The sequence below is a fragment of the Aquila chrysaetos genome, chromosome 6 (genome assembly GCF_900496995.4).
Source record: "Aquila chrysaetos chrysaetos chromosome 6, bAquChr1.4, whole genome shotgun sequence".
Classification (NCBI taxonomy): domain Eukaryota; kingdom Metazoa; phylum Chordata; class Aves; order Accipitriformes; family Accipitridae; genus Aquila; species Aquila chrysaetos.
Genome location: NC_044009.1, coordinates 14989489 through 15002337, shown reverse-complemented (window position 1 = coordinate 15002337; position 12849 = coordinate 14989489). Strand labels below are relative to the sequence as shown.

At 38.8% G+C, this 12849-nt stretch overlaps 1 protein-coding gene across 10 annotated transcripts in view; it reads right to left on the bottom strand.

Moving 5' to 3' along the window:
• ERBB4 (erb-b2 receptor tyrosine kinase 4) overlaps nucleotides 1–12849 on the bottom strand; it is a 649063-nt gene that overhangs the window by 163489 nt on the left and 472725 nt on the right. For all 10 annotated transcript variants that reach the window (XM_030018184.2, XM_030018186.2, XM_030018189.2 and 7 more), the window contains exons 13-15: nucleotides 6438–6570; nucleotides 3900–3993; nucleotides 2268–2422 (exon numbers count right to left, since the gene is read on the bottom strand). In XM_030018184.2, coding sequence (XP_029874044.1) covers nucleotides 2268–2422; nucleotides 3900–3993; nucleotides 6438–6570 — 382 coding nt within the window. The remainder of the gene's footprint in view (nucleotides 1–2267; nucleotides 2423–3899; nucleotides 3994–6437; nucleotides 6571–12849) is intronic.

Here is a 12849-nt window from a genome sequence, read left to right as displayed (position 1 = left end):
GCTGTACTGCGAGGGCATCGGTTTTACTCCAGCAATTGACCTGACAAAGAGGAGAACGGACATGCTAGATGAAGTAGAATTACTGTTTCTCTGTAGCCATTCAGTCATGAGCCAAATATCAAGATGTGTTCCTTCCACAACCTATTTCACTGAAGAATTCTGACTGAGGGGAATTTAAATATTAATTTCTAAAGGAAGGGTATGAAACTAGAGAATTCAGTATTGAAGGAGAAAAGGAGAGAGAGTAACTGATTTCCCTTCTCTCTGTGGGCATATTCAGCCCCTGACAACATTGGCAAGAAGATGGAAACCCCATAAACCCCAAACATCTGGGACAGTCACTAACAGTTTCATTAATATAATCACATGCCAGAAAGTCTTTAGGAACACTAGAAAAGAATACCCATGCTTACCCAGGTTTGGGGGTGGAGGGTGGGGTGTTGCTTTTGTGAGGGGTAACAAAATACCTAAGAATAGACACATCAACTGTGTAATAAGAGGATGAGGATTTCTATGAGGAATAGTATTTGACTCATGGCAAAGGGATAGCTCCGCATGTGGGAGATAACCACACCTTTGCTTATGTAACCTGGGTGAGACCTTTGGCCCTTTTACTAGTGGCACTTTGTCATTTCTCTGGGGATTGGCACACGATGCTAAATGAGATGTTCTTTCACCTAATCAGCTGCAGAAAATAAAAAGAAGGGAAAACTGAAAGTTCAAGGATTAAATGACAACATAACTCAGCATAAAGGAACCCTGTGTCACTAAGGGTCACCAATGAATACCAGCAAGTTCAGTTACAACTGCTTAATGCCCTTCCTATTCGTTTATGAACTAGAACGTCAGATTTTCATCACAAGGCATAAAAGCCTCCCTTCTTGATCCAGTTCTATCCAGGGAGATAAAAACAACCAACCACTTGCAAAATACTGATGCATAGGAAGAAGTGGAAAGGCATGGAAAACATTCTGCTCCCTTCCTGGTCTAGGAGAAACACAGTTGTGCCACGAAGATTAGTAGTAGTTACATCAGTTAGACCTCCAGACCAGAAAAGAGGACGGAATGGGAAGAAGTGTCATATCCTGAGTCTTCTGAGAGGCCAGCAGAACTGCAAGGCACTTCTTACGCAGGACAGACAGTAAATCTATCATCCATAGCTGGGCTTGTCAGATTCCATCAGAATTGGCAGTTCTACCATCTATTAAATACAGGACCAGCACTCCTGAAGTAAGGGGATCTTTTCTTATTGTTTCTTCTTACACTCTTCTTCCACAGTAGCACACTTTTATTATTGTGTAACTGATTTAAAGGGTCTGAGGGGAAGACAAATCTGTAACAGATCCTGGCTGTGTCTTCGCGATCTCACTTTCATTTTCCTAATGGCTCTATTGTAATTAGATTTGCAAAACCAGCAAAAGGTCTCGTTTTGAATGGCAACAGCTGTTGACATCAAGATTACATTGAATAATTTCCTGGTTTAATTTTAGCTGCTAAACAATAAGAGCCTCTTGTCAAAGATTATTTCACTGGCTGAAGTTTTCTCTTTTTTCCCCTGGCTGCCTCTCCCTTTCTTTGTATGCTGGACACCACCAACTGTCTCACTGAGAAGACATTTATAACTTACATGGCCCATGCAAAACAATAGTTGTATATATGACTACTATTCTTTTGTTGCACAAATTCTTAACTGTCGCTCAGATACATGGGCTGTATATTTCCAAATGCAACAAGTGATTTTGGACACTGAGACAGGACTTGGGGAGTTGATACTCAGACTCCTGTACAAAGTCTGGTTTCAGACAAACCCTTTGCATCAGTCCCCGTAAGAAAAAAGAGAGCAGTAACACTTTAGTTTCACAGTAGTGCTGCCAGGTTAGTTCACCAATACCAAGAAACAGAGATGAAAACTCTGTCAACAAGTAAATCCTAAAAATAAAGTCATTTTACAGGCCTACACTTAAGTGTCAATGGCAGCATTTGCTACAAACCAGTGGTTGCTAAAAGGAAGGCTAAGAGTATTGCTGTGAAAAGTTGTTCTATATGGTTTTCAAAAGGGGTGTAAGTTTTTCTTCTGATAAGCTGCTAGACATTCATGACTGGAACCCAAATGTCACGAGAGACCTGAAAACCAAAGGTTACATTACTGCTGCACACACTCTGTTTTCAGGAGTGGGACAAGTGCTTTACCAAGCCAATCTGCATGTAAACCATCATGTGCTATAAACAGTAAATAGGATGGCTCACTTCACAGAATTTGCACTTACCCTTGGGTGCAGTTTGGATGACATGGATGACACTCACGATCCTCATCAGCATATTTGAAAATGAAGCTGTTGGCCCCCTGTAAGCCATCAGGACATTTTTCCACACAATTTGGACCATCCTTAAAATGGAAACACTTTGTGCAGTGGTCAGGTCCCTGGAAAGCGTGGAAGAAAGAAATGCAGTGCATTCAAGTTACTCTGTCTTCTCCTGCTGCACTACAATTGCAGGTCCTAGATTGACAGCACAGTTAGCAATAATTTTAGTAACATTTCATTCCCAATGAACAGTGAATTTGCCAGACGGTTCCAGTCTCTGTTAAGGAGCAGCAGATATGTAAATCCTGGTTCTTTTGGCCATAAACTTATTCTGTAGAGCGTAAGACTAAAGTCCAGCTTCTAAATGGGTTTCTCAATATTATTGGTGTACTTAACACAATGGACTTTACCCCATTTTAACTCTGAGAAATTTCCCGCAACATTGTTCAATACTGAACCACATTTGCAAAGCAACTGCAATGGCCCTTCCATGGGATCCCCTACCTCTGCACTCCAGATTTTTTTTCCACACTACATTCTCCCTGTGGTATCTGGTCACAGCAATACTTAAGAACTACAAAGTCTCCTTCTTAATACATATGTACACTAGACTGTTACGAACTACAAACCAAGGCTCCTGGACAATGTAAAAGTAAAATTTTAAAGCTGTGATGATAAGCCAGTGTATAACCAAATCTGGTGTTCATGTTGGGCACTGGTCTAGGATTTTATGTCCATGAGCCCTGCTACAAATCCAAATTTCACTCATGGGTTGAACACTTGAAACATTAGCTTCTTGCTTTATGGTTGCGTTGCAGAAAACACAGTATTGTGATGTCTTTTTTTCCATTCAGTAGGTAAGTCACAGAAATAAGGAAATAAGTTATGGGTTAAATTTTCTCAACAATGAAGAGCCTAAAATACAACTCCTCATTGCCCAGGATACTTGTGACTTTTAATCTTGGCAATATACTAAGGACTAAAAGAAAGAGACAACTTCTACCTCACAAAAGAGCAATAATCTTTGAAAGAAGACTCACTGGCCATTATAAAGGTGACAGCCGCAGTTAACAATCATTTAGGATGCCTGAAAAAAATGCTCTATCAAAACAACCTAAAAGGCTAACCTAAGTTAAAAAAAAACCCCCAACCAACATATTGTTTAAGCTAATCGAGAGATTGAGACAAATTCCCACAATTTCTGTGGAAAAAAAAATGTAACTGAAGTTTAGTAGAACAGGACAGAACTAAGTATAAAGAATGAAACAGTGATAAAAGAGGGCACTCAAATCACAACTGCATGCTATCTGTCATTTAAAAGTTTTGTGCATCTGTACCACTAAGGCATTAAGACAACTCAGGAAAGAAAAGGACAACTTTTTAAACCACTTTCTAAAGGAGGTTGATCCAAGGAAGTTTATTCCCAGCACCAATTTAACATGAGAAGAATTCTTTCCCTACATGCAAAATACACATATTTTCTGCTTTTGTTAACATTAATTTTCAATAGCTGCTTTAAGGTCTGCAAACAGAAAATGTCTGTGCTTTAGCACACTTTAACAAGCTAGCCCATAATATACCAAATTTTGTTCTTACCGGTCCATAGCACGTGATCATGTTTTCTTCCATCTTTTCACACTGGGGATCACATTCCACACAGACAGAACCATTTGCAAATTCTCGAAATTCCCTAGAAAAGTATTTTGCAGGCAGGTTAGGAGAAACCAAAAGTGAGACTGAAATTGAGACAAAATGGCTAGCTTTTTACCTGGTGGAAATCATTTCAGCTTCACTAAGGTGAGCTGAGATCACTTCTGTTAACAACATTATGCTGCTTTACAGCAGCTGAAAACCAGGCCCCATCAGCAACCTCATTCACAGGCAGGTGAAGCAGAAGACATCTTGTTTACCAGTATAAAACTATAGTGGTTTTTTTCCCCTCTCTCCTTAAAAAATAAGGACCTCATTAATGGGACTAAGTAACTCATTTCTTGATTTTTATCTATGGAATTATCACTCATGGCTCAGACTCAGGAAGCCACTTGTTACATGTGAGACATACTATCAGGTAGGAAACGATTAGAAAGAGCATTGATCACAGTGCTGCTCTTGTTTTAGTTAAGTCTCCATGAACACTCTGTTTTTTAAAGCCCATTCTCCAAAAGGCTCATAACTTTTTCATCAACAATTCTAGACTGAGGTCTGAATCTATAAAATGTCAAATCCTTTTGCTAATTTATTTCACGTATCCACAAAAAAATATCACCTAAGTGATTTTTTTTTTTTTTTTTTTTTTAATCACTGATGGGGGGGAGGGGGAGTAGCAATAGTAGGTGGGATTTCTTTCTTCAAACACCAGGTGTCTCATTTCAGCTGCCAGTTGCCCCTCACAACAAACCTCCAGCACCCTCTCAACACAATTCATCCCACCCTCTTCTAGGCTGAGATGAATTAACATCTGAACAGGTCGTTTGTCTCCCACTAACCAAAGACAGAATATATGTAACTAGCTCAGACTGGACAGACCTAAGCTTTGCAGATGGATCCCATCTCATTGCATTAACCAGTTTAAACATGTGCTGCATACTCATGTTAGTGGGTTCTAGTAGTAGCCAAGTAAAGGGTAAAGGCCTCTCTGCTTAGTTTATCGATGCTCACCCTCCACTCCTCTACAGCCGTTAGGCTGTATTGCAACAATACAGCTGAAGACGACCTCACTTGACTACTGCAAGTGAGCTCATCCTTCTCTGACTTTGGAGATGGATCTTGCCTGTTGAGGGCGAAGAGAAGTTAAATACCTCTGACCCTGCCCTGAAGTACTGTTGCTGCCCTGCAAGATGAATGTGCAGAGCTCTCAAACAAACAAAAAACTTCTCCCCAAGCCCAGGTCAGAAATCACATATTTAGGAAGGAATTGAGCCTGAGGAAAGTGTAAATACAATTCGGTAATTGATACCTATCAGAACATCCTGACTTGAGGGCTGGTCATAAGTGATCTTACTGCCACAGGCTTCATGGCAGCAAGCCACCAAATGTGGTCCAATATATTCCAGTGCATATGAGAACACAACTGTGGTCTGCAACTTTTCTTTTTTTTTTTGGGGGGGGGGGGGGGGGGGGGTGGCAGAGGAGGAGAGAAGAGGAGCTTTTAAGCATATAAAACTGTACTCTGACAAGATTTTTTTTGCATGCATTCTCCAGATAGAAGAATTTAGAATATTTTTATGTGTATACGAGAGTTAATTCAATACTCCTTCCTTAACAGTTACATGAGTTGGCATCCAACGCAGGAAAAGAAAGAGAACAAAACCATACAGTGATCTTATTTTCAATTAGCAGTTTGAGCTGAAAAAGATAATTAAAATCATTTAGGGTTTTTATCTTGACTTTAAAAGAGGTGCGTCAAACCTTACTATACTGTTATACAGGAAGCGAAATTCCACCTGTTTCCCTCCATGGCCTAATTATGAATTTCTGCTGCTGCAATTAATATAAGCAGTTCAGCTCTATTTTTCTGTCACAAGGCAGATTCAGCCACCTTGGCTGTACAAATGTATGTATTCCTCTACCCACCCTCAAGAAAAGATGGTGCACATGCATGAGTGGCAAAAGGAAAGGGGAGGAAGAACTCATGTTGGTTTTATTATTTATATTTGTGTGTACACATACGCAGTGCATTATCTAAAAAGAGAGTGAGTTTTCCTACTTTGCCTACTTTCCTACTTTTAATCAGAGAATTTCTTTATCACATGCCTAAATCTAACTCATCTGAAAGAACATAATTGTATGTGTTTCTGAATAGGGGTGCCAATATTCAAGTAAGGCTAAATGGTGGGTTTTTTTCGTAAGTCTTCACCTAAATTGAATTGCTCACATCAACAGCAATGCAAAAGGTGCAACAAACTTTTGATGTTGCATGAAGATTTTAGTCAGCAGAATACTAGGTAAAGCCTTCTACACAAGTTCAGATTTGGAAATCCTTAAAACTTATCCCACAAAATATTCCATGCAAAATCAGTAATATTGGCAATGGAGCCGGATATTGATTAATGCAAACCCAAAATAACTTACTCATTAAAGTCCTGAACAATGTAATCAGCAACTTCAGGGAAAAGTGCAAGGGAGATATCTTACCCATCATACAGGTTACAAGAGTCTATGCAGGTCCTTCCCCTGATGAAGCGCTTGCAGGAGAGACACTGGTCTGGCCCTGGCCCCCAACAGCCATCACTTGAGCATAACTCATTACATACCATTCCATCGGCAGCTGCAGAGAGAGAGGATACTGTTATTAATTTACATAGTCCTCTGAAATCCACAGGAAAAGATTTCATTCAGCATTCCACTATGCACAGAAAAGTAAACTGAACGTTCAGATTTTCTAGAAACAGAATAGAGAAAGAGCAGAAAATTATCATCATACCACTACAGAAACACACTGTGCACTCACAGGTTGAATATTATACATGCTTCCGGTCTGTTACTTTCAGACAGGATATAGTAGAGTGAGAAAAAGGTTTAAGAGAGTGCTGCAAGGATTATCAAAACTAGAGAAGAGCTTCTATACCAGCAATAAACAGAGAAGTAGCCTTAGATATGGGCAAGAAAGGACATGATAAGGTCTATAAAATCATGAATGACAAGAAGGTAAGTAAGCATGAAACAACTGTTCATTGCTTCTTCCAAGTCCCTCATGGGCATTCAAAGAGACAGGAACCTAATAGGGTTCAAAACTGAGATTTTTCTTCATAGAAAGTATAGATCAAGCTGCAGAATTCCTTGACACAGGACATGGTAAATGCAAAAAATTTAAAGGATTTGAAAAATCAATTGTCCAAATCCACAGAAGGGCTATTAAACTAAACCATAAAACACTACCTTTGAATTGAGGACTCTGAAATAAAACTTATGGATGGTGGGGAAAAAGTTGAAGGATAGTCACCATTAACTGTAATTTTTTAATTGTTTATTGCAAAAGCACCTGAAGAGCCAAAGAGCCTTTCTATTAAAACCCTCAAAACCACACAAAATAAACAATGAACAAAGGGTGAGAGGGAAAGGTTGTTTCAAAAGGCATAATTAATTCTGTACTTTTATTTTATAGAAATCCTTCTCTACATAAATATCTAGATGACTGTGACAGATGGAGAAAATGAGCAAAGAGCAAAAGAAAACACGTTAATCTCTCCAGCCATCTCAAGAAAGTCCAGTTGCACAGTTTCAGCCTGGCATGTGAAAGGGTAGATCTCTTAATTTGAATTCACTCTTGCACAATGAAATGTTTTACACAAATGGATTACATGCTAGACTGAGTAGATTAAAAACAGCAAAGATCTGAAATATCAGAGATGGCAAATATATAAACACTTGTTTGCTTTTTAAGCTAGCGGAAAAAACTTGAGGGAAGCATCAAATAATGAAATAAAAGTAGGTTTGGTGGTAGAATGCTACCACTCCCTCCAATGCTGTAGCAATGAAGACATCCAGTCACAGACAGACAGACTTCCACTGAATACACGTATAAAACAGCAACTGCATACGCCCAGCACACATTTAAAGACAGGCAACAGCAAAACCAACAGAAAATCTTTTTGCAAAATGCAAAAAAGCCCTCTGGCAGCTTTATATTAAATACAAAGTAGTTCTTCATGCGCTATTTTCTACACTTCTTTCAGTACAGCAGCATAGCTGGGTGACTGGAAAAAAAAAAAAAAGGCCTATTTTCATTTGAGGATACCTGATGGTTTTGTCTCTACTGCCAAGGCCGGAACAGTGCAGTTAGGTACTGTCCATTACAATCCACCTTAACAATTAAAGAGTATACTGAGTTTTATTACCTGAGAAGCACAAAGGCCTTCTCAATCATGGAAGAGTCAGCATAAAGATGCTTTCTGCTCTCCACAGCATGTTTTAAAACTGGTTATTCTGTGCTATGGTGTACTTAATGTCCCACATCTGAACCACTCAGCATCTGTCATAGCAGCCTACTATACAGGACAGCACACTGCTTCTTAGAGCGACTCATTCCTTAACCGCCGCTTTTCATCATGCAACATTGTTTGATGTTGGCACCATGTTTGTCAAACATATCTTTCTGATCTGTACAGCATGCCTAGCCTACATCCTCTTCTATTTCCTACAAGGCATTCCTACACCTCCTTTTGCGTGCTGACGTGCAAAGTCATGTCACACTGGCAGGGTGCTTTCCTTTGATATACACTACCTGTCCTGTCACTGTCACCCTGCTTTCTGACCACTGAATTTATTAGAAAGCACTTCTTAGAAAAAAACATGCAACAATTGTATGCATGGTTTCTCCCTCCTAGCCCATATAGCGAGTAGGAAAGAGGAGTGAAGCTTCTTCCATATTTCCTTTCTTCTTGCAATAGGACATTTTGCTTTATTGAGATTGAAAATGGCAGATCCTCATCTACTTGTTTGCTTTTCTGCCTTGAACATTTTTGTAATTCAGTGCCAAAAAAGGACATTTCAACTTTACACCTTTACAAGCGGCATAGGAACCAATCAAATATTTCATGTCCTCCAGCCTCCAGCCCTTGCAGGCAAAACTGATCCAAGAACAGGCGATTCACTAGCATGCTTCCTGCTTGTACAGCACTGTTGCTGACCCTGCATGGCTCTGCTATACAATACATGTTATTCAGCAGGTAGATGAGCACTATCTTATTCAATACAATACCACAAATAACCTCAGACATGAAAAGTCTGCACATTCATGTCTTATCAAGGCTGGAATGCTTGAATACATATATATATTTAGTTCTTTTTATATTGGATATACTTTCTTAATGACGACATCCAGAAGGTGTTCAGAAGTATCTTTTTGATTCCTCTTTTGCCTCAAAGCTCAAATCAGGTACAGCCAAACATACAATAATTAAATTTAGGAGTAATTCCAAGTGGTCATTTAATTTCCTTTGAAGCATATTAATTATTGCAGATTCCAGTCCAGCAAGAGAGACCTGAGCTATTTAGCATGCCATTTCATAGAGGTGTCTTGTTCTCTTTCCCTGAACTCTGCTGTGAATCAGGAATCATTCTGCTGCAAAGGAACCACACCACACAAAGCCAGTATGAGCAGAGACAAAAAATTCAGCTTTTTGTTATTGTCCCAACCCTAACTTTTTTAAAGCGTAGCAACATTCTTATAACAACTACCAAATGTCAGTAGTTCCACTATGCTGCCACTAACTGAACTTCATAGAAATCAAAGGAACTAGGCAAAAACTTTGCATTAGCAAATGCTACATGTGTAGCCCACAGAGTTTCCTTTCTCACCTACTTCTAGATGTTTCATGTATATCTCAGTCTAATGCTGGCTTTGTGCAGTACAGTTCAGGAGGTGCATTGACTTGGTATTAAAGGCTAGTTTTGGCCTATTTCATGTTCATTGCCTACAGGAGCACCCAGGAAAAAGTTCTGGGTGATACAGCTGGTCGTTTCAGGGGACCCCCAATTATGCCTTAGGATTTAGAGCACACGTGAGGGCTCCCTCAGGGCAGAATCCAGCACTTCATGCCTGGTCTGCCACTCTCCCTTGATCTCATCCAGTCTTATGGTGACGTGTGAGTGACGCTGACCAGACAAATATATGAGTCCTGCCTCACATTGCCTGCCACAGGGACACCTGGGATTAACAGACAGCTTCAGGCTTAAACTGTATCAGCAAATAATAAAAAGAAGGAAAAACCCCAAACCCAGAAACTCTCACAGTTCTAACTAAGCAAACGTTTTATATGAATAGTTTTATTTTCTAGTCAATGACTCACTTTAAGTACTTGTCACGCAATTAAAAAACCACCCTGCTTTAGAGATCCCTTTGTTCTCATTTTCAATCTTAAGAATATTAGTAATTCTTCTGATTTTGTTTTACACACTCTTGTCATTGAAAGGCAGTTTCCTGTTTGCTTTCTCACCTTTTTTTGTAAACTGAAATTGTGCTTTTATTACCAGCGATTTCCTGTCTTTTCACTGTTCTTAGCTGTCAGACTACTCTGGGATCAGAACTTATTTACACATGCACACACACAGTGTTGCACTAAAATATCTCTTCAAATAGCAAGTGACACAATTACAAGATAGCTCAGAAAATATACTGAGTAACTTTATGCAAATAAAAAGAGAGCTTTTCAGTAAAGAAAATCACGATTACCCTAATGAAATCTAGCCAACACAGTGCTTGTAGTCTATGAAAAAAGCAATAGAAAAAAAAAAAAAAATCACTATTTCCTTCTGCTTATTTCTAAGTCATAGAAATGTTTTCATAAATGAATCTTGGCAAGAAGGGAGTGGTTTTTTTGACAACTTACAAAACCCCATTATACTTGTCTGTCTTCCTCTTCTTTAATTATAGGGATGGCTAAAGAAATGTTTCAATTTTAGGCACATTATTTGACATTTCCATGGGCTGAGAATGTTCTGAAGCTCCACCATATCACATGGCCATATGTGGAAGGAAAGAACAATAATGCTTTTGACAGGAACTCATTTTCATCAGGAGTTTTAGAACAAGGGTTCATTCTTTATTAATGGGGTCACACAGGTTAGAAGCAGAAAGGTTCAATGTTTTTCCTCAACCTAGATAGAACACAAGAAAATCAGCTATGTAAAAAAAGAAAAATTATTGCTATTTGGCTATACACTTGTGGGCCTGATCCAAAGCTCCGTGAACTCAATAGAAAAGCTCTCGCAGACTTCTATTAGCTTTGCATCACGCCTGATAATGAATGTAATCATTTATTCAAGTTGTTAATTGGTGGCTAAATTGACATAATTCATAACAATCACATTTATAACAACCTTTGCCTAGAAAGGTTTCATTGTGCACTGCAGGTGTCACTATAAAGCTGAAAGGAATTATTTAAATAACTCTTTATAAAAGAACATTTTTTCTACATTTATTTTGTGTGCACTTTTATTTGATATGAGTCACCTCTGACTGTTCCATAAAAAAACCCATGCTGGGAAAAAAAAGGCAGAATCTTTACTTCAGCATGGAGCAACAGTAAAATCTAACTATCAGAGCCCATTCTCTAGCAAAAAAACTTTACAGTCAGTCATTCTGCATTAGTAATGTTCATAATGAAGTAAGTTTTATGCACAGTGTTTAACATTACAGTTTATAGTAGTAGACAATTAAAAGTCTACATTAGACGAGAGCTTCATGTACTGCATTTTAGATAAATGCTCTCCAATTAATTTCCACTGGGCTTATCAGTTTGAAGATGCCCATTTGCCATCTGAACCCTTAAACAACCTTGGGAGACACTATCAGACTGTGCTAAAGGTGCAACGGCTGTTGAAGCCTCATCTTGTCCCTCGCCCTCAAGTCTCCTCCTGTAATCTGCCCCCAAGCCTAGGCTTCTTTTATGGTCTATGCAGTTCAGAAGTCTCTCGCTGATGATCACATACTGCTGCCCTTTCCATGGTGCTCAGCCTCAAAGGTGCCACTTTCTTCTATGTTCCTGCTGTACACAAACTTGGACACTGACATTTCAATCCCCGAATGTGTGTAGGGAAGGTGGAGAAGAGAGAGGTCGCACTCCTTCCAGGTACCCACCCCTCTCTGGCCCTGCATGGGACAGTATTAGAAAGACAGGACGAAGCAATAGAGCATTGTGGGGTTTATGGATTTTTTTAAAATTCAAAAAACAGACATATGTTTTGCTCCTGTATTTTCAACATTCTACAAAGAAGTGAAATCTGCCCTAGGCTTTTAACCAGCATTTAGAAAAGCTATCTTGGAGGCCGTGAAATATTTGGTGACTATTTTAATATTGTTAAGAAGTGGCAGAAACAGCAAGATGAAATAATTGAGGGTATCAGGAGTATATTCTGTGTGTTGGATAATTTTGTAGCATTTTCCACTGGCTGAAGTCTGTTGTCTTTATCTTCTTCACTGAAAAAAAACCCATCAAGACTTCTGCCCAGGTCTATAATGTCAGTGTTATCTCAAAGATGAAACATTAATATAGACTGAACTTTTCCACAAATATTTTACTCCCTCAACAATTTTTCAGTATTTCCTCACTGACTTATATGTTCAGCTGAACACAGCATTAAATGGTATGGAAAACATAATCATCACCTTGTGAAGTATCATAAAAGTCACTTAAATATGATGCTGACTAGAAGATCTTGGAAGCTATTACATGAGTTTTAAGAAAAACTACACATTGATAGTAAATGCTTGCTGTAACTTGTTTTAAGCCATTAACAATCACTAGTGAGGAAAACAAAACCAAGCTGATAGTGACTCAAAATATACAAAAAAATAATAATAATAAACACACTCAAGAGTGGCTGTAATAATTAACATGCTTTAGACTGGTTTCTTCACTGGAAACCATGTGGAAAAAAAAAATCTTTAATGGGTATTTTTATTAACAAGTCACACCCTGCTAGCTACTATGCAAGCAAACAGACACTATTTCTACCATAGAGGATGGATTCCGATCCTGCAAATAGTTACTTACCATTTCCCTTCCCCATTCCAATTAGTCTTATTTGTCACTCAGAGAGGCAT